Genomic DNA, 20,402 nt, shown 5'->3' with positions numbered 1-20,402 from the left:
ATTCAGGTGCGATGATGTGGAAATTCTGATCCTGTTGATTTGTTCCAGCATCCTGCCGTTTTTCTCAACAAAAGCTGCAGCAATCTTGAGTGAGCGGTAAATCTCCTTATCCTACCCGCTGTAGCATTGCTGCTTGCTTCGTGTCAGTAAGGAGCCAAAGCCAGCTCTCCCTGGCCCTCTCCCTCTGCTACGTTCTCCACCGACAGCAGCCTTGCTTTCCTGCGCTAAGCTCGCCAATTAATTATTTTTGGTTCCCACAGCTTCTGACTGTCCGCTCTCTGCTGTTGCAGGGTGGACAGGTGTCCAGTATGTCCCTGACACATAGCATCACATTGACAAGGAGACAACCTGTTGGAATCTGCATTTCCAGGACAGCAGAGGGAGGTGTGTCATGTGATTCAGTCTCAGTGGAGATTTGGACAATATTCCTTTGACCTTCCCCCAGCTGGAATGCCTGAGGTGCAGCCCCTTGAGTTTGCTTTTCTGAGACTCGGCCCATTCGAATCACACCTTTCTCTGGCCTGAGTTTCATGAGGGTTTTTGTTTTAATTTTTTGACTGTCTCTCACTCGCCATCGATCCGGCGCACACCCCGCTCACTGGCCTCTCCTGTCGGAGTGAACCCAGTACTGACCCTCTCACTGAGCTGTCCCACTCACTGACTGACAGACTAGACGCTGCAATCTCACCCCGAGGGATCTGTCTGCTTTCCAGCTCCTTACTCAATCACTCGCTCAGACCTGTGTCATCAAAACTTTCCTGTTTAGTCACCAAAACACTCTGAAGTGGCGAGTCTGCTGTGGTCTGACCAGAATGTTGAGGGTTGTCTCTTGCCCTGTAGCACGCTGGAAGACTGGTCACCGTGTCGTACCTGTATAACACTGGGGTACAGTACTGTTGGGGATGGGTCTGTCACTGTATAACATTGTATAACACTGGGAATCTTGCTGCCCGTCTGGCTGGGCGCTGCAGAACACCATTCTGTGTTGTAATAATGATATAAAGACAGCAGTCACTCAGAAGGGATTGGGTAAACAGGTTGTGGGTTTATCCATTCAGACTGGGCACAGGAGAACAGTATCAGAGCTGTGTGTGCTGTGTTCTGCTCAAAGCCAAAGTTAAACTGAGACTGAATCACATGACACACCTCCCTCGACAGATGCCCTGCTGGTGTCCTGGAAATGCAGATTCCAACAGGTTGTCTCCTTGTCAATGTGATGCTATGTGTCAGGGACATACTGGACACCTGTCCACCCTGCAACAGCAGAGAGCGGACAGTCAGAAGCTGTGGCAAGATAATAGTTTGAATTGGCTGCTGAGCTGCTGTCAGGAATCAGAATGTTTAAACAAGGTCCAGAACTCTGGGGTTTCTCAATTCAGGAGTATCTGAACCAGACAAGCAAGCCGGTAAGGAGGTCTGTTTTAGTGAAGTTTCCTGTGTCTTTGATTGGATGTTGGTGTTGCCTGCGGGCATGTCCCTTGGCAGGATTGGGAAAATGTGTTAGTGCGCAGTGTGCCAGCGACTGGCATGTTGCTGCTTCCGTATTGCAGCAGCCAATTCTTCCAAACTGCTGTCCGGACACAACACAGGACGTCAAAAACCTGTTCACATCCCGTGTTCAGAAACCCGTTTCAACCCCGTTACTGAGCTCACAGAGCAACCGGCCTCATCATAGAACACCCACACCCCTCACTCCAACACTGCGTGACAGTGTAGAGGGAGCTTTACTCTGTATCTAACCCCGTGCTGTACCTGTCCTGGGAGTGTTTGATGGGGGACAGTGTAGAGGGAGCTTTACTCTGTATCTATCCCCGTGCTGTACCTGTCCTGGGAGTGTTTGATGGGGACAGTGTAGAGGGAGCTTTACTCTGTATCTAACTCCGTGCTGTACCTGTCCTGGGAGTGTTTGATGGGGACAGTGTAGAGGGAGCTTTACTCTGTATCTAACTCCGTGCTGTACCTGTCCTGGGAGTGTTTGATGGGGACAGTGTAGAGGGAGCTTTACTCTGTATCTAACCCCGTGCTGTACCTGTCCTGGGAGTGTTTGATGGGGACAGTGTAGAGGGAGCTTTACTCTGTATCTATCCCCGTGCTGTACCTGTCCTGGGAGTGTTTGATGGGGACAGTGTAGAGGGAGCTTTACTCTGTATCTAACCCCGTGCTGTACCTGTCCTGGGAGTGTTTGATGGGGACAGTTTAGAGGGAGCTTTACTCTGTATCTATCCCCGTGCTGTACCTGTCCTGGGAGTGTTTGATGGGGACAGTGTAGAGGGAGCTTTACTCTGTATCTAACCCCGTGCTGTACCTGTCCTGTGAGTGTTTGATGGGGACAGTGTAGAGGGAGCTTTACTCTGTATCTAACCCCGTGCTGTACCTGTCCTGTGAGTGTTTGATGGGGACAGTGTAGAGGGAGCTTTACTCTGTATCTAACCCTGTGCTGTACCTGTCCTGTGAGTGTTTGATGGGGACAGTGTAGAGGGAGCTTTACTCTGTATCTAACCCCGTGCTGTACCTGTCCTGGGAGTGTTTGATGGGGACAGTGTAGAGGGAGCTTTACTCTGTATCTAACCCCGTGCTGTACCTGTCCTGGGAGTGTTTGATGGGGACAGTGTAGAGGGAGCTTTACTCTGTATCTAACCCCGTGCTGTACCTGTCCTGGGAGTGTTTGATGGGGGGCAGTGTAGAGGGAGCTTTACTCTGTATCTAACCCCGTGCTGTACCTGTCCTGGGAGTGTTTGATGGGGACAGTGCAGAGGGAGCTTTACTCTGTATCTAACCCTGTTTCTCAGGCAGTCGATTGGCAGTTTTGGTGTCAGGGATGTTTCTATGATGTTTGCTAACATCATCTCCACACCATCAGTGAGACGCCTATTTCCCGCTTTGTATCAGTGTCTGACTTTGCCCCGTCACAGCTTGTGTTGGAGACCCTGGTCTTTCCCTTTGTTCCCTCTGTCCATGGCCATTCCCGCAGATTCCGGGCTGGTCTCCCATGTCCCAGCTTTGATAAACTGGAGGTGACCCGAATCGCTGCTCCTGTTTCCTCACTCACTCTAACTCCTGTTCCTGAATGTTTCTGTGCTCACTCACACACACTGATCCCAGATCAGCTGGACTTCCAAATTCTCATCCTGCTTTTCCAATCTCCCCACGGAGTCACCGCTCCCTTTCTCTGTGATCTCCTCCAGCTCCACGTCTCTCTCACATCCCTGCGCCCCTCACATTCAGGCCTCTTGTTTCTCCCCAAGTCTAACCCTCCGCGTTGGCTCTGAGCTTTCAGCTGCCGGGGCCTCCGCCCGGATCCCCGCAGTTTCCACCTTTAACTCTTTCTCACTGACTCATGTTTCTGCCACCTGGCTGAATGTTTCTTTCACTGGCTCCTATCAAACTCTCACGTTCCTGTGCTGTGCTTTGTGGATGGTGCGTTACATTAAAGGTGCTCTGTCAATGAAAGTTGTTGTTTGACGTTCCCTCCCATTTCCTGTTAGATCTCGTTACATCAGCACGGAGTTGGGAATACGCGAGCGTCTGCTTGTTGCTGTCCTCACATCGAAAAGCACTCTCAATACCCTGGCAGTGGCTGTGAACCGCACCATTGGCCATCACATTGACAAGGTGCTGTACTTCACTGGGACAAGGAGCCGGAAGATTCCGCACGGAATGTACATTGTCACACACGGCGATGAGCGACCGATCTGGAACATGTACCAGACAGTAAAGTACATCTTTGAACATTACAGTGGTGAGTACGACTGGTTCTACTTCATCCAGGACAACTCGTACACTGAGAGCGATCGCATCAAGGGCTTGGTGAACCACCTCAGCATCAACACTGACCTGTACATGGGCCGTCCCGAGGAGTTTATTGGCGGTGAGACAGAGGGGCGTTACTGCCACGGGGGATTCGGATACCTGCTGTCCCGCAGCCTCCTGATCAAGCTGCAGCCACATCTGGAGAGCTGTCGCAATGACATCCTGAGTGCCAGGCCAGACGAGTGGTTGGGTCGATGCATCATTGACTACGTGTCAGTGAACTGTGTCAGCGATTACGAGGTGGGTGCAACTCACTGAAACCTGGATTGAGAATGCGGATTTCTCCTCCGGTTATTGTGACTTTGTGTCAATCATTCCTGAAGCTGTGAGTTGCGAGGGTTGGAATGTGGGGATTCCAGAGGGAGGAGACGATATTAGCCATGCCCTCCACCTCCCCGTGACTCTGCCCTGCTCCCTCGGACCGGGTACTGCCCGCACCATGGCTGGCATACAGGCTCACGAGTCGCAGCAGCGGGTTTGGTTGGAGGATGTTGTGTGGCTCACTCTGCCAGCTAGCACACTCCTCACAGCTACACCAACCAGAACAGAATAAAGAGTTTGATATTTACCCCACCCAATCAGAAAGGGAACACCGGGATGAGGGTTAATGTGGAGAGACTGGGGAAGCTGGGACTGTTCTCCTTGGAGCAGGGAAGGTTTAGGAGGGGTTTAACTGAGGTGTTCAAACTCAGGAAGAGTTTGGATAGAGTGAATAAGGAGCAATGTGTTTCCAGTAACAGGAGGGTGAGTAACCAGATTGAAGGAGCACAGGGATAGAATATTAGATCAGTTGTTGTGATCTGGAAGGCGCTGCCTGAAAGGGCGGCAGGGACAGATTCAACAGGAACTTTTGGAGGGAATTGGAGAAATAGTTAAAGGGGGAAATTCTCAGGGCTCTGGGAAAAGAGTCGGGGGTGGGGGGAGGAGGGGGAAGTGGGACCAATTGGATTGACTTTCAGAGAGTTAACACGGGGGCAATGGGTCAAATGGCCTTTCTCTGTGCAGTGTGATGCTGTGAATTATTCCGTGCCAATTAATGAATGATGTGGTTGATGCTACACAGGCCAATGGGAAAAGACAGTTAAAAATCCGCGTGGTATTTGGGATAGAGTCAGGAGCAGTGAATCCGGATGCGGTCTGGGATTGTACTGATCATATGGAATGGGATTGGGCTAGTACTGGGGAGTGAATGGCCTCACAGAGAAGCAAGCTTTGTATTGGATTGTAGTCAGACTGGGAGCCGGCCAGGCGTCAGTAACATTCAGACAGAGCAGTCTCTGTAAACTCTGCACTCAGAGCCTGGTACACTGACTGAGATCATTCTTCATGTGAAGCCCATTCCCCAGCTTAGCCTGTGAGTAACAGAATGTCTGACACCTCCCCCTCTCCCTCGAGTGTGTCCCACACAAACTCTCTCCTCTCGGTCTCTGCCTCGCCAGCCCAGCTGCCAAGTGCTGTGAGAGACCCTGGCTCTGGGCACTGAGGGGAGGGAGCAAGGTGATCGGAGACTCAATAACTGCACTGGAACCCCTTGGAGCAAATCACTGCCAGTGTGCGTGAGCGCAGAACTCACCACACAGCCTCAAACACTACCACCCCTCACCCCCCCCTCACCCCCCTCAAAAACTGCGACCTCTCACCCCCCCACTCCCCTCAAACACTGCGACCTCTCACCCCCCTCACCCCACCACTCCCCTCAAACACTGCGACCTCTCACCCCCTCACCCCCTCACTCCCCAAACACTGTGACCCCTCACCCCCTCACTCCTCTCAAACTCTGCGACCCCCCCCCCCACTCCCCTCAAATACTACACCCCTCACCCCCACAATCCCCCTCAACACCCTCTCCCCTCAAACACTATAACTCCCGTCAAACAGTATGACCCCTCACCCCCCTCACCCCCTCTCACCCCCTCTCACCCCCTCTCACCCCCTCTCACCCCCTCACTCCCCTCGAACCTACAACCCCCCTCACTCCCCTCAAACACTACAACCCCTCACTCCTCTCAAATACTGCAACCCCTCACTCCCCTCAAACACTACGACCCCTCACCCTCCTCACTCCCCCTCACTCTTTGAGACCCGCCCTCTCCTCTTCCTCTGACAGTTTATTGAGTGGTTAAAGTGTTTGCTGGAAACCCTTCTCTGAATTATGAACACTGCCCTCTGACCTGGGCCCTGGGTGACCCATAGGGATACGGTAGCACAGTGGTTAGCACTGCTGCCTCACAGCGTCAGGGACCCGGGTTCGATTCCCGGCTCGGGTCACTGTCTGTGTGGAATTTGCACATTCTCCCCGTGTCTGCATGGGTTTCCTCCGGGTGCTCCGGTTTCCTCCCACAGTCCGAAAGACGTGCTGGTTAGGGTGCATTGGCCATGCTAAATTCTCCCTCTGTGTACCCGAACAGGCGCCGGAGTGTGACGACTAGGGGATTTTCACAGTAACTTCATTGCAGTGTTAATGTAATCCTACTTGTGACACTAATAAATAAAGTTTAGGTGTCCAGGGCTTGATGTTGAGGTGAGTTTAGCCCCCATGCTGTAACCTGCCGCATGCTCTCCCACCCCCCTCACCACATGCTGATTGCTGTCTGTGTGTAAAGAGGGAATCGGGGAATTTGGGTCAGATTGTCACTAAGCAGTGGTTTGGAATTCCCGGCTGTTTCTAATCAGCTCCCTGCTGCAGCTGCCAACTCCCTTTGGCAGTTAGTCGCGGCTGCTGAACTCACTCGTGTTGAACGGCTTTCTGGACGAGGGCTTTGGTTAACACTGACTCACTGAAAGCTTTCCTCCAGAGGGACATTACCTCTCAGCAACGCAGAAACTAGAGGCAGGAGGAGGCCATTTGGCCCTTCGAGCCTGCTCTGCCATTCACTGGGATCATGTCAGGTCAGACCCCCGGGGGAACTGTACTCGAATACACCTTTAGAGGGTGAGCTCTTTACTGTGAAGATTTACTGGAGGAGGAGGGAGATGGAGGTGACCATTTACACCAATCACTAAATGTTAGTGACTGCTGCAAAAGGTAACTAAAAACCAAACAGAATGCTGCCCTTTACCCCGGGGACTGGGATATAAAGGGGAGGGAGTGAGATGACAGTTATAGAAAGCTCTGCTTCCACCCCGTCCGGAGTAACTGGCTTCAGTTCTGGGCCCCGCGCCTCAGGAAGGAGATTTGGGTCCTGGAGGGGGAACAGCTCAGATTCCCCAGAATGACCCCGAGGCTGAAAGCGTTAAATCCCGAGGACAGCTCACTCAGACTCGGCTTGTATCCCCTCGAGTGTAGAAGATTAGGGGGTGATCTAATCAAGGGGTTTCAGACGATTAAAGGATTTGATCGGGTCGATAGAGAGAAACTATCTCCTCTGGGCAGCACAGTGGCACAGTGGGTTAGCACTGCAGCCTCACAGCGCCAGGGACCCGGGTTCAATTCCAGCCTTGGGTCACTGTCGGTGTGGAGTTTGCACGTTCTCCCCGTGTCTGCGTGGGTTTCCTCCGGGCGCTCCAGTTTTCTCCCACAGTCCGAAGCTGTGCGGGTTTGGTTATTTGCTCATGGTAAATGCATGGGATTATGGGGCTGGAGCAGAGGATAGGACCTGGGTAAGATGCACTTTTGGAGAGTCAGTGCAGACTCGATGGGCCAAATAGCCTCTTTCTGCACTCTGGGGATTCTATGCTTCTGTGAGCAGTAAGAGGAGGTAGGAAGCTTCAAATTTCAGCCAGGACACACAAGAGATGGTCAGGAAGCACTTTCTCTGTGAATCTGTCTCCACCACACACTCAGACAGTGCATTCCAGAGCCTAACCACTCACTGAGTGAATCTGTCTCCACCACACTCTCAGACAGTGCATTCCAGATCCTAACCACTCACTGAGTGAATCTGTCTCCACCACACTCTCAGACAGTGCATTCCAGAGCCTAACCACTCACTGAGTGAATCTGTCTCCACCACACTCTCAGACAGTGCATTCCAGATCCTAACCACAGATTGGTGGTGTGAAACTCATTTGTATCCCACTAATGGGATTCAGGATGAAGGTCAGATCCACCATCCCCCCTACCCTCCCCCCCCCACCCTCCCCCCCCCCCACCCTCCCCGCCCACCCCCCCGCCCACCCCAATTGTAACCCTTGCTCAATTCTCTGTGATGCGGGGAAGAGAACACGCTCTGGAACCAAACACAACTGGAACAATGTGGTGTTCAGGACGGAGCGAATTGTTTGAGGACGGAGTGGATTTTCTCAGTTTCTGTGATGGAATTTGTCACAGTTATAAAAATGAGCAGACTTTTCAGGGCAGGTTGTTGGATCTAGTTTGGCCTGAACCTTCCTCAGTCAGATGGAAGTTCTTTCAAATGTATCATTAAAACAGCAACCAGACAGTGAGGAACCGCACGGCAGAACTGTGACATTGTAGTAAAGATTGTCAATTTTATTGGCACATTTGATGGTATAAAGAATCAGTTACAGCGTCGAGATGTTTGAATGTCGTTGTTATTCTCACAGCGTGGCGGGGCCATGATTCCAATCTGTGTCGTCTTGTTTGATATTCTCTGTGTTCCTCTCGGATCTTGTTGTTGGAACATTGCTGGCTGTATCGTTCCAATCTCTTAATGCTCCTCCCATTAATTAGAGATAATTCCCTTCAGTAATTAACCTTTTAGCCCTTTGCTCAGTGTTGGGAATTAATGTCAAGGTATCTGCTCCTGTTCACAAATAAATTCACCCATTAGCAATCGTTAGCTTTCAATCTCATTTCAAATACATTCAACCCTTTCTCAGAAACACGTGGGATTTCTGTACAATATCTGGTGATGAAACAGCTACTTGCTGTGACCCTGATACCCACCCTGGCAGCAGGAAGATGTCAGATTCTGTCTCTGCCGCTTACTGACTGAAATGTGGGCTGTGGGATCGTCTCCGTGTCCACACGGCTGAACCATGGGATGTGTTTGCAGCAGAATTTCCTCGCAGTTACCCCCCCCCAACACGTATCATCATTCCCAACGCAGAAAGCCGTTGGCACGGTGACTGTTCCATGACTTTATAATAAAGATGGTAAATGTCAGAGACATTCACAGCAGTTAATGTGGACCCAAACTCTTCCCATTCTCCCATCATAGACGATTACCACCCATTCAATCCTTGGCCTCCACTGGACATGGTGTTTTTTAATGTTTTACTCATCCGTATGTCCACCCTGCAGGATTTGCTGCGTCAGGGACCGAGAGAACATTCCCAGCCTGTCCCGCTGGGAGTCACCCATAACCTTTGTGACTGGCTCCCTCCAGGGTTCCACGTGGGACCTTTACTGCACCTGCCGAGCCCCGGCAGTGTGCATCCGGGAGGTGATGGAGGCAGCTACACAACGGCATTCAAACATCTCCGTTTCCACTGGGATCAGACTAGGCAGGATGCTGGAATCATGGGATCCGCCTGGATATCTGGCTTTCCAAAGCCACTCTCAGGTCCCCGCCATGTTGTAGGGTCCACAGCAGTTTCAGGTTGTCTCCTGGGGATCCCCGGAGATAGCGGCAGAGACCCAGACACAACGAGGCTCAGACTGCAAGCTGGAGCAGAGCAAAGGGAGTCTGTGAATCAGGCTCTGGTGTCTGGACTGGGAGCTGGAGCAGAGCAAAGGGAGTCTGTGAATCAGGCTCTGGTGTCTGGACCAGGCTGGTGGGGCCCTGCTGTACAGTCTGCAGAGGGTGCTGGACACCGTGGCTGCCCGCTCTACCCAGCACTGCAACAGGGAGAGGAACTGCTGGAGGAGGAGGTGGAGGAGCGGCACTCTCTCCTCAGACAGAGGGCAGCCGCTGACATCCCTTCCTGATTTTCCTTGCCTTGCCTCTGGAGCTTCAGCGACAGGCATGACAGAGTCCCGAGGCTTGTTATCTGACTCGGGCTCAGCAGATTCCAGTAATCCTGTCCGTGCCGGCAGCTGGGATGTCCCTGTGTCCGCCTGCTGTGGATCAGATAGTCTGTGACCCTGAGGCCTCTCGAACTCGGTCGCACTGAGGCGTGTCTCTGTGCTGCTGGAAGATGTGGGCAAAAGCTCTGAGGCTCCTTCAGTCTCCACATCCAAGAAATCTTCTTCTCTGCTCTCCGAGCTTGCTTGGACCTGGAATGGTGACTGCCTGCCCTTCACCCCTGAGGTGTCCACACGAGAGCAGAGTCCTGGGTCCTTGGTTTGTCAGGCGCTGCCTCACCCTCCGTACAGGAAGAGTGGAGTTTCGCCCCGGCTGGATGGAGGGCTCCCACCTTGTGTGCAGTGAATGTTATACAGCCCAAGCCTGGATATTGTCCAGGTCTTGTTGCATTTGGACATGGGCTGCTTCAGTATCTGAGGAGTTGTGAATGGTGCTGAACATTGTGCAATCATCAGCGAACATCCCCACTTCTGACCTTATGATGAAGGGAAGGTGATTGATGAAGCAGCTGAAGATGGTTGGGTCGAGGACACTGACCCTGAGGGACTCCTGCAGTGATGTCCTGGAGCTGAGATGATTGACCTCCAACCACCACAACCACCTTCCTTTGTGCCGGGTGTGACTCCAACCAGCGGAGAGTTTTCCCCCTGATACCCATTGACTCCAGTTTTGCTGGGGCTCATCGATGCCACACTCCGTCAAATGCTGCCTTGATGTCAAGGGCTGTCACTCTCACCTGAGTATTAGGCCAAGCCCTTTCCCACTCAGATTTGGGCTGTGTGTAATTTGTGAGTTGATTGTTTGGAAGCTAATATGACATTATAGCCATTAGTGAAACTTGGCTACAGGAGGGGCAGGACTGGCAGCTCAATATTCCAAGGTTCCAATGTTTCAGGCGGGATAGAGGCAGAGGGATAAAAGGTGGGGGGGTGGCATTGTTGGTCAGGGAAAATGTTACAGCGGTACTCAGGCAGGATAGATTAGGGGGCTTGTCTACAGAGGCCCTATGGGTGGAGCTGAGAAACAGGAAAGGTATGACCACATTAATGGGGTTGTATTATAGACCACCCAATAGTCAGCGAGAATTGGAGGAGCAAATCAGCAGAGAGATAGCTGACAACTGCAAGAAACACAAAGTTGTGATAGTAGGGGATTTTAATTTTCCACATATAGATTGGGACTCGCATACTGTTAAAGGTTTAGACGGGGTAGAGTTTGTAAAATGAGTTCAGGAGAATTTTCTACATCAGTATATAGAGGTGCCAACTCGAGAGGATGCGATATTGGATCTCCTATTGGGAAATGAGTTAGGGCAGGTGATGGATGTGAGTGTGAGGGAACACTTTGGATCCAGTGATCATAATGCCATGATCATGGATAAGGATAGATCTGGTCCTCGGGTTGAAGTTCTGAACTGGAAAAAGGCCAAATTTGATGAAATGAGAAGGGATCTGGGAAGTGTGGATTGGCACAGGCTGTTCTCTGGTAAGGATGGAAATGGAAAGTGGGAGGCCTTCAAAGGAGAAATTTTGAGAGTGCAGAGTTTGTATGTTCCTGTCAGGATTAAAGGCAAAGTAAATAGGAATAAGCAACCTTGGTTCTCGAGGGAGATTGTAACACTGATTAAGAGGAAGAGAGAGTTGTATGAAATGTACAGGCAGCAAGGAACAGATCAGATGCTCGAGGAGTATAAAAAGTGCAAGAAGCTACTTAAGAGGGAAATCAGGAGGGCTAAAAGAAGACATGAGGTTGCTTTGGCAGACAGAGTGAAGGAAAATCCAAAGAGCTTCTATAGGTATGTTAGGAGCAAAAGGATAGTGAGGGATAAAATTGGTCATCTTGAAGACCAGAGTGGTAGACTGTGTATGGAACCAAAAGAGATGGGGGAGATACTAAATAGTTTTTTTGCATCCGTATTTACTGAGGAACATAAGAACATAAGAACATAAGAAATAGGAGCAGGAGTAGGCCATCTAGCCCCTCGAGCCTGCCCCGCCATTCAATAAGATCATGGCTGATCTGACGTGGATCAGTACCACTTACCCGCCTGATCCCCATAACCCTTAATTCCCTTACCGCTCAGGAATCCATCCATCCGCGCTTTAAACATATTCAGCGAGGTAGCCTCCACCACCTCAGTGGGCAGAGAATTCCAGAGATTCACCACCCTCTGGGAGAAGAAGTTCCTCCTCAACTCTGTCTTAAACCGACCCCCCTTTATTTTGAGGCTGTGTCCTCTAGTTTTAACTTCCTTACTAAGTGGAAAGAATCTCTCCGCCTCCACCCTATCCAGCCCCCGCATTATCTTATAAGTCTCCATAAGATCCCCCCTCATCCTTCTAAACTCCAACGAGTACAAACCCAATCTCCTCAGCCTCTCCTCATAATCCAAACCCCTCATCTCCGGTATCAACCTGGTGAACCTTCTCTGCACTCCCTCCAATGCCAATATATCCTTCCTCATATAAGGGGACCAATACTGCACACAGTATTCCAGCTGCGGCCTCACCAATGCCCTGTACAGGTGCATCAAGACATCCCTGCTTTTATATTCTATCCCCCTCGCGATATAGGCCAACATCCCATTTGCCTTCTTGATCACCTGTTGTACCTGCAGACTGGGCTTTTGCGTCTCATGCACAAGGACCCCCAGGTCCCTTTGCACGGTAGCATGTTTTAATTTGTTTCCATTGAGATAGTAATCCCATTTGTTATTATTTCCTCCAAAGTGTATAACCTCGCATTTCTCAACGTTATACTCCATTTGCCATATCCTCGCCCACTCACTCAGCCTGTCCAAATCTCTCTGCAGATCTTCTCCGTCCTCCACACGATTCACTTTTCCACTTATCTTTGTGTCGTCTGCAAACTTCGTTACCCTACACTCCGTCCCCTCCTCCAGATCATCTATATAAATGGTAAACAGTTGCGGCCCGAGTACCGATCCCTGCGGCACGCCACTAGTTACCTTCCTCCAACCGGAAAAACACCCATTTATTCCGACTCTTTGCTTCCTGTCGGATAGCCAGTCCCCAATCCACTTTAACACACTACCCCCAACTCCGTGTGCCCTAATCTTCTTCAGCAGCCTTTTATGGGGCACCTTATCAAACGCCTTTTGGAAATCCAAAAACACCGCATCCACCGGTTCTCCTCCATCAACCGCCCTAGTCACATCTTCATAAAAATCCAACATGTTCGTCAAGCACGACTTTCCCCTCATGAATCCATGCTGCGTCTGATTGATCGAACCATTTCTATCCAGATGCCCTGCTATCTCCTCCTTAATAATGGATTCCAGCATTTTCCCTACTACAGACGTTAAGCTGACCGGCCTATAGTTACCCGCCTTTTGTCTCCTTCCTTTTTTAAACAGCGGCGTAACATTAGCCGTTTTCCAATCAACCGGCACTACCCCAGAATGCAACGAGTTTTGATAAATAATCACTAACGCATCCACTATTACCTCTGACATTTCTTTCAATACCCTGGGATGCATTCCATCCGGACCCGGGGACTTGTCCACCTTCAGTCCCATTAGTCTACCCAGCACTGCCTCTCTGGTAACATTAATCGTATTAAGTATTTCTCCTGCTGCCAACCCTCTATCGTTAATATTTGGCAAACTATTTGTGTCCTCCACCGGGCATGGAGTCTACGGAAATAGGGCAAACTGATAGGGAGGTCATGGAAGCTTTACAGATTAAAGGGGAGGAGGTGCTCGCTGTCTTGAGGCAAATCAGAGTGGATAAATCCCCAGGACCGGACAGGGTATTCCCACGGACCTTGAGGGAAGCTAGTGTTGAACTTGCAGGGGCCCTGGCAGACATATTTAAAATGTCAGTATTCACGGGGGAGGTGCCGGATGATTGGAGGGTGGCTCATGTTGTTCCGTTGTTTAAAAAAGGTTCCAAAAGAAATCCGGGAAATTATAGGGCAGTAAGTTTGACATCGGTGGTGGGCAAGTTATTGGAAGGTGTGATAAGGGATAGGATCTACAAATATTTGGATAGACAGGGACTTATTAGGGAGAGTCAACATGGCTTTGTGCGTGGTAGGTCATGTTTGACCAATCTATTAGAGTTTTTCGAGGAGGTTACCAGGAAAATGGATGAAGGGAAGGCGGTGGATGTTGTCTACCTGGATTTCAGCAAGGCCTTTGACAAGGTCCCTCATGGGAGGTTAGTTAGGAAGGTTCAGTCGCTGGGTATACATTGGGAGGTAGTAAATTGGATTAGACACTGGCTCAATGGAAGAATTTGATTTCTGTGTCTGTTTGCACTGTTTGAGAACAGATAACCACTCCATCTGACGAAGGAGCTGTGCTCCGAAAGCTTATGGTATTTGCTACCAAATAAACCTGTTGGACTTTAACCTGGTGTTGTGAGACTTCTTACTGTCAATGGAAGAAGCCAGAGAGTGGTTGTGGAGGATTGCTACTCTGAGTGGAGGCCTGTGACTAGTGGTGTGCCGCAGGGATCGGTGTTGGGTCCATTGTTGTTTGTCATCTATATCAATGATCTGGATGATAATGTGGTAAATTGGATCAGCAAATTTGCTGATGATACAAAGATTGGAGGTGTAGTGGACAGTGAGGAAGGTTTTCAAAGCTTGCAGAGGGATTTGGACCAACTAGAAAAATGGGCTGAAAAATGGCAAATGGAATTTAACGCAGACAAGTGTGAGGTATTGCACTTTGGAAGAACAAACCAAAGTAGAACGCACAGGGTAAATGGTAGGACTCTGAAGAGTGCAGTTGAACAGAGGGATCTGGGAATACAGGTACAGAATTCCCTAAAAGTGACGTCACAGGTGGATAGGGTCGTAAAGAGTGCCTTTGGTACATTGGCCTTTATAAATCGGAGTATCGAGTATAAAAGTTGGAGTGTTATGGTAAGGTTATATAAGGCATTGGTGAGGTTGAATTTAGAGTATTGTGTACAGTTTTGGTCACCTAGTTACAGGAAGGATGTAAATAAGGTTGAAAGAGTGCAGAGAAGATTCACAAGGATGTTGCCGGGACTTGAGAAGCTGAGTTACAGAGAGAGATTGAATAGGTTGAGACTTTATTCCCTGGAGCGTAGAAGATTGAGGGGAGATTTGATAGAGGTGTATAAGATTTTGATGGGTATAGATAGAGTGAAGGCAAGCAGGCTTTTTCCGCTGAGGCTAGTGGAGAAAAAAACCAGAGGGCATGGGTTAAGGGTGAAAGGAGAAAAGTTTAAAGGGAATATTAGGGGGGGCTTCTTCACGCAGAGAGTGGTGGGAGTGTGGAATGAGCTGCCGGATAAAGTGGTAAATTTTACCATTTAAAAAAAACTTGGACGGGTTCATGGATGAGAGGGGTGTGGAGGGATATGGTCCAAGTGCAGGTCAGTGGGACTAGGCAAAAAATGGTTCGGCACAGACAAGAAGGGCCAAAAGGCCTGTTTCTGAGCTGTAATTTTCTATGGTTCTAAGTTCCTGTTTCAGTGAGTGTGTTTTGTGATTGTTGCACTGAGCACAGACTGATTGTACTGGGACAGTGACCTGTGACCTGTGATTAATTGAGACTCTGACCCTGTCTGTCCCTCCAGTGATCGGAACCTGGGTGTTTACAGGAATCTGTGCTGACGATGCAAGAAATATTCAGGAAGTTGTCAATCTCACATCGACACTCACTCCGAGTCTGGGTGTCAATCAGGAAAGGACCCTTTAGACAAAGGCAACTTACTGACTATATTTCACCCAGCCCCTCTTGCCTGTTGTGAGTGATCAGTTCCGTTAACCCCACTGCCCTTCCTCCTTCGAGCTTTCTCCCTCTTCAACTCATTATCCAATTGCTTTTGGAAAGTTATTACTGAACCTGCTTCCACTGCCCTTTCAGGCAGCGCCTTCCAGATCACAACTCGCTGTGTAAATTACTCAACTCTCCGTCTGGTCCTGTTCCCGATTCTCTTCAATCTCCCTCCCTCTGGTTACCTCCCCTCCCGGTGAATGGGAACAAGTTTCTCCTTATTCACTCGATCAAAACCCTTCCTGATTTTGAACATCTCAATTGGGCAGTGGGAGTGGTGCTGGTGGGAGTGGGGGGAGATTGGGTGGGGGGGAGCAGGGTTGGGGGGAGCGGGGCTGGGGGGATTGGGCTAGGGGGAGTGGGGGTGGGGGTCGGGGGAGAGCGGGGGTGGAGGTGGGGGTCAGAAGAGTGGGGTGGAGCAGGGTGGGGGGGAGCGGGGTGGGGGGGAGCGGGGTGGTTGTGGGGGACTGGGTGGGGGTGGAGGGAGCGGAGGTGGGGGGGGGGGCGGGGTGGGGGGGAGCGGGGTGGGGGGGAGCGGGGTGGGGGGGAGCGGGGTGGTTGTGGGGGACTGGGTGGGGGTGGAGGGAGCGGAGGTGGGGGGGGAGCGGGGTGAGGGGAGGCAGGGTGGTTGTGGGGGACTGGGTGGGGGTGGAGGGAGCGGATGTGGGGGGAGCGGGGTGAGGGGGAGCGGGGTGAGGGGGAGCAGGGCTGGGGGTGGCGGGGGGAGGAGCAGAGGTGGGGGTGTGAATGGTTACGCGGGTCTCGAGGCAATGCTCGCTCTCACTCTCTGTCCCTCTCCTGTCTCAGGGTCGCCATTACCGATTTTTCCAGCTGCTGGATGACGTTGAGCTGGAAAAGGAGGAGGCTGAGGAATTCAGGAATGCAGTGACCGTCCACCCGGTCCTCGACCCAGTCCTGATGTACCGGCTCCACAAGCGTTACACTGAGCTAGAACTGCACAACACCTACCTGGAGATCGAACAGCTGCAGGTACGGCCCAGAGCCCCAATCCCAGAGAAATTCACTCACATCCCAGTCAGTGCTGAGGGAGTGCCGCACTGTCAGAGGGTCAGTACTGAGGGAGTGCCGCACTGTCAGAGGGTCAGTACTGAGGGAGTGCCGCACTGTCAGAGGGTCAGTGCTGAGGGAGTGCCGCACTGTCAGAGGGTCAGTACTGAGGGAGTGCCGCACTGTCAGAGGGTCAGTACTGAGGGAGTGCCGCACTGTCAGAGGGTCAGTACTGAGGGAGTGCCGCACTGTCAGAGGGTCAGTACTGAGGGAGTGCCGCACTGTCAGAGCATTAGTACTGAGGGAGTGCCGCACTGCCAGAGGGTCAGTACTGAGGGAGTGCTGCATTGTCAGAGGGTCAGTACTGAGGGACTGCTGCATTGTCAGAGGGTCAGTGCTGAGGGAGTGCCGCACTGTCAGAGCGTCAGTACTGAGGGAGTGCCGCACTGTCAGAGCGTCAGTACTGAGGGAGTGCCGCACTGTCAGAGGGTCAGTACTGAGGGAGTGCTGCACTGTCGGAGGGTCAGAACTGAGGGAGTGCTGCACTGTCAGAGGATCAGTACTGAGGGAGTGCCGCACTGTCAGAGGATCAGTACTGAGGGACTACTGCACCTGAATGCCCTGGGGGAGAGATGATGTTGAAAATCTTCACCAGCGAGTTTACTAAACCACACTGCCCAATGCATCACGGCAGGTAGCACAGTGGGTTAACACTGCTGCCTCACAGCGCCAGGGACCAGGTTCGATTCCCGGCTTGGGTCACTGTCTGTGTGGAGTTCTCCCCGGGTCTGCGTGGGTTTCCTCCGGGTGCTCCAGTTTCTTCCCACAGTCCAAAGATGTGCAGGTTAGGTGGATTGGCCATTATAAATTGCTCCTTAATGTTTGGGGAACTAGCTCGGGTAAATGCATGGGGGTAGGGCCTGGGTGGGATTGTGGATGGTGCAGACTCGATGGGCCGAATGGCCTCCTCCTGCACTGTAAGGATTCTATCGTCAGGAAACACACAGAATGCCACCTTGGCAGACCCGCTGACACTGAGAAACACAAATACACTCTCAGTCACACTGGCACACACACACACACACACACACACACACACACTGACACGCACTGACACACTGACACACACACACACACTGACACGCACTGACGCACTGACACACACACACACACTGACACGCACTGACACACACTGACACACACACACTGCGCGCAGTGACACTGAGGCACAGATATGCACTCACACAGCGGGTTTTCGATGCAGATTTGATCGAGGCATTCTGATGGGAATTGGATTATTATCTGAAAAGAGAGAATGTGTGAGGTGATGTGCATAAGGCCGGGGGTGGATTGCCCAGAACTCTCTGCAGAGACACACACAGCCGGATGTACAAGCAAAGACTCACACAGATGCGGACATTGACACATCGACACACAGTCTGTGGTTTTGAACAGTGGGTCTGATTCTCCTGAGTCACACAGGGCGTGTGAGCGGGTCCTGTCATTCTGCTCTGTGTCCAGATGCTGCTGGGCAAAAAAGGAATCGAGAGAGAAGCATTCCTGATCCTCGGGGGGGGATTGGGGAATAATGTTGCTGATCCGGGTCACCGCAGGAAGGAAGTTTGGGTCCTGGAGGGGCAGCAGCTCAGATTCCCCAGAATGATCCCGGGGCTGAAAGGGTTAAATCCCGAGGACAGCTCACTCAGACTCGGCTTGTATCCCCTTGAGTGTAGAAGATTAGGGGGTGATCTAATCGAGGGGTTTCAGACGATTAAAGGATTTGATCGGGTCGATAGAGAGAAACTATCTCCTCTGTTGTGGGGAGTCCAGAACAAGGGGGCAGAACCTTCAAATTGGAGCCAGGCCGTTCGGGAGGGAATGTCAGGAAGCACTTCCTCACACAGAGGGAGCGGGAATCTGGAGCCCTCTCCCCAGAAATGGAGTTGTGGCTGGGATTCAGCTGGAGTTTACGAGGGGAGGATAGTTGGGTAAGTGTGCATTGAGGAAATGTGGTAAAGTCAGGAAAATGAAGTTCAGATACTGATTGGCCAGGATCTAATTGAGTGTTTGTTGGAATGGGCTGAATGGGCTGAATGGCCTCCCTGTTGTTCTGCAAAGACTCGAGGAATAGAACGGCCTTTTCCTCTTCCTAACTTTTGTTCCACTTTTCAGGATGAAATCAGGAATGTCAGTGGGTTGACAGCTGAGGGGGAGAAAGCCAGCAGCTGGCCCATTGGGATTAACCCCCCTTTCCAGCCCCGCACCCGCTTCGAGGTCCTTCGCTGGGATTACTTCACCGAGGACCAGGTCTTCTCCTGTGTGGATGGCTCCCCGAAATGTGAGCTGCATGGGATTGACAAGAACGATGTCAGCAATATCATTGAGACTGCTGTGGAAGAGCTAAACAAGAGATACCGACCCACACTTCACCTGCGCAAAGAGCAACTCCTGAACGGCTACCGCAGATTCGACCCCACCCGGGGCATGGAATACACGCTGGATCTGCAGCTGGAGGTGATGACTCAGAAGGGACACAGTCGCTCCATCACCAAGAGGGTCCATCTCGTCCGGCCGCTCAGCAATGTGGAGATTATCCCCATGCCCTATGTGACTGAGGCCACCAGAGTTCACATCATTCTCCCGCTCAGTCTCCACGAGAGGGAGCAGGCCATTCGCTTCATTGAACTGTACGCCCTCAATGCACTGGAGAATAATGAGAATGCCATCCTCACACTGCTCTTCATCTACGACCCCTTCGAGGCTCAGCGCGTCAGTCAGAATGACATCTTCAGCAGCGTCAAGTCAAAGATCATGGACTGTGAGAGGAAATATCCTGAAACAAAGATTCCCTGGATCAGTGTGAAGACCGACTCACCGTGCCAGCTGAAAATCATGGACATTATCTCCAAGAAGCATCCAGTTGATACTTTGTTCTTTGTTGCTGGCATCAACATGGAGGTCAACTTTGAATTCCTGAATCGCTGTCGCATGAACACTATCAACCAATGGCAAGTCTTCTTCCCCATCCACTTCCAGGAATTTAACCCGACCATTGCCTATCACAACCAACCACCACCGCTGACTATCGACCTGCTCAAGGATTCCGGACACTTTGACCGAGACTTCTTCGACGCGGCCTGTTTTTACAACTCGGACTACATGGCAGCCCGAGGCAAGATGGCCTCTGATGTGCTGGAGAATGAGGAGATCCTGGAGACTCTGGATCTGTACGAAATGTTTGTCCAATATTCGAACCTCCACGTGTTCCGTGCCGTGGAGCCTGCCCTGCGCCAAAAATACAGGCAAAAGATGTGCAGCCCCCGTGCGAGTGAGGAGATTTACCACCGCTGTGTGCAGAGTAACCTCCAGGCACTGGGCTCTCGCTCCCAGCTGGCTATGCTGCTGTTTGAGCAGGAACAAGGGAACAGCACATGAGGCTGAGAACCTCGAGGAACATCCATCCGGTGCTCCGTGTTACTCCTCTGCTCCCCCTTCTGGCCATTGCTGGAGGAACAGGACACGTTCCTAACCCAACTGAGACTGGTTCAATCCCATTTACTTCACCCAAACAGCAGGGTCATCGACAGGTCAAAGAAGACCAGCATTGGTCAGCAAGATAATCAAATTCTCTCTGACTGCAGGGGCCTGTCAGCGGCCATCCCATCATTCCCCAAACCACGGAGACACCCCAACATCTGTCGAGATTCTATTTTTACAATAAATGATGTAACAATTTACATTTCATTCCATTTCCTTTGTCCAACACTGAAAATCTTTCCATTAAACAAGAGACATTCTGATTTGTTGATACTGTGCGAGTGCTGGGGGTTCGGGGTGGGGTACAGACAGGCGAGCAGGGCTGAGAGTTGGGGAGGAGA

General features: G+C 51.3%; 1 protein-coding gene across 1 annotated transcript in view; it reads left to right on the top strand.

Annotated features, from left to right (window-relative positions):
- The window catches only part of LOC144503436 (chondroitin sulfate synthase 2-like), a 35,077-nt gene extending 14,760 nt beyond the window's left edge, over positions 1 to 20,317 (top strand). The window contains exons 3-5 of the mRNA XM_078227743.1: positions 3,486 to 4,050; positions 16,324 to 16,506; positions 18,697 to 20,317. Of these exons, the coding sequence (XP_078083869.1) occupies positions 3,486 to 4,050; positions 16,324 to 16,506; positions 18,697 to 19,959 (2,011 nt within the window). The 3' untranslated portion in view covers positions 19,960 to 20,317. The remainder of the gene's footprint in view (positions 1 to 3,485; positions 4,051 to 16,323; positions 16,507 to 18,696) is intronic.
- The last annotated feature ends 85 nt before the right edge of the window (positions 20,318 to 20,402 follow it).

Source organism: Mustelus asterias, chromosome 14, assembly GCF_964213995.1.
Source record: "Mustelus asterias chromosome 14, sMusAst1.hap1.1, whole genome shotgun sequence".
NCBI classification, from domain to species: Eukaryota; Metazoa; Chordata; class Chondrichthyes; order Carcharhiniformes; family Triakidae; genus Mustelus; species Mustelus asterias.
The sequence above is the reverse complement of the archived record's forward strand: the minus strand, read 5'-3'. Positions and strand labels throughout refer to the sequence as shown.